The 668-nt window shown below is 32.2% G+C and overlaps 1 protein-coding gene across 1 annotated transcript; it reads right to left on the reverse strand.

Moving 5' to 3' along the window:
- Window positions 1–28: 28 nt before the first annotated feature.
- On the reverse strand, window positions 29–452 carry Tsp_05218 (putative capsular polysaccharide phosphotransferase LcbA). Its single transcript, XM_003369760.1, is given in 2 exon segments — window positions 29–328; window positions 342–452. 2 exon segments carry the CDS (start codon window positions 450–452, stop codon window positions 29–31), a joined length of 411 nt encoding a protein of 136 aa, XP_003369808.1.
- Window positions 453–668: the final 216 nt, after the last annotated feature.

Below are 668 nucleotides of genomic sequence, written 5' to 3' on the forward strand. Positions count from 1 at the left end.
ACAAATGTAGGAATGTGAGGTAACACTTCTAATTTTCCCGGTTACAAATGGCGCTAATGCTAACGTTACGTGTTAGCTCGCAGATTTCACTTAATTTTACGCATGATTTCACGCATATGCCTTTTGTCAAACATTTTTCGCTGTTCACGTCAAAGTTATTTGTTGGTAAAGGCGATTTTAATACAAAGGGAAAATGAACAATTGACAAATTGTTCACAGTTGCAGCTTTCAAGCTTAACCAAGGAGTGACAAATACTAAACTGTTAACATCTGATGAATTTCTTGATTTTACTGGGAGTGTTCTATTTAAATCTTTCTTGTTTACAATCTGAGAATTTTACTTTAATATTTACAGTTTCCTTCATTACGAAACAAACATCCATATATATTTTTTCATACATGTCGATGAGTTTTGTTGTTTGTATGAAAAATCCTGTTTGACGTTCATACATTTTATATAAAATACAGTCGAACTTCGTTAAGTACATAAGATTTTGGCCGAAAAAAATTCCCTGTAGTTAATTAAACGGTAAAATAATGGAAAATAATGGAAAAAAGTTAAAAATAAAATTCTTTGATTGCTATCAGGAAAGATTTTGAGAGAATAGTCTGCACAGTGAATTTGAAGCAGCTTTAACTGCTATTCTGCTTGGTGCTGTCCATCGCTG

Source organism: Trichinella spiralis (genome assembly GCF_000181795.1).
Source record: "Trichinella spiralis strain ISS 195 chromosome Unknown Scfld1557, whole genome shotgun sequence".
NCBI lineage: Eukaryota > Metazoa > Nematoda > Enoplea > Trichinellida > Trichinellidae > Trichinella > Trichinella spiralis.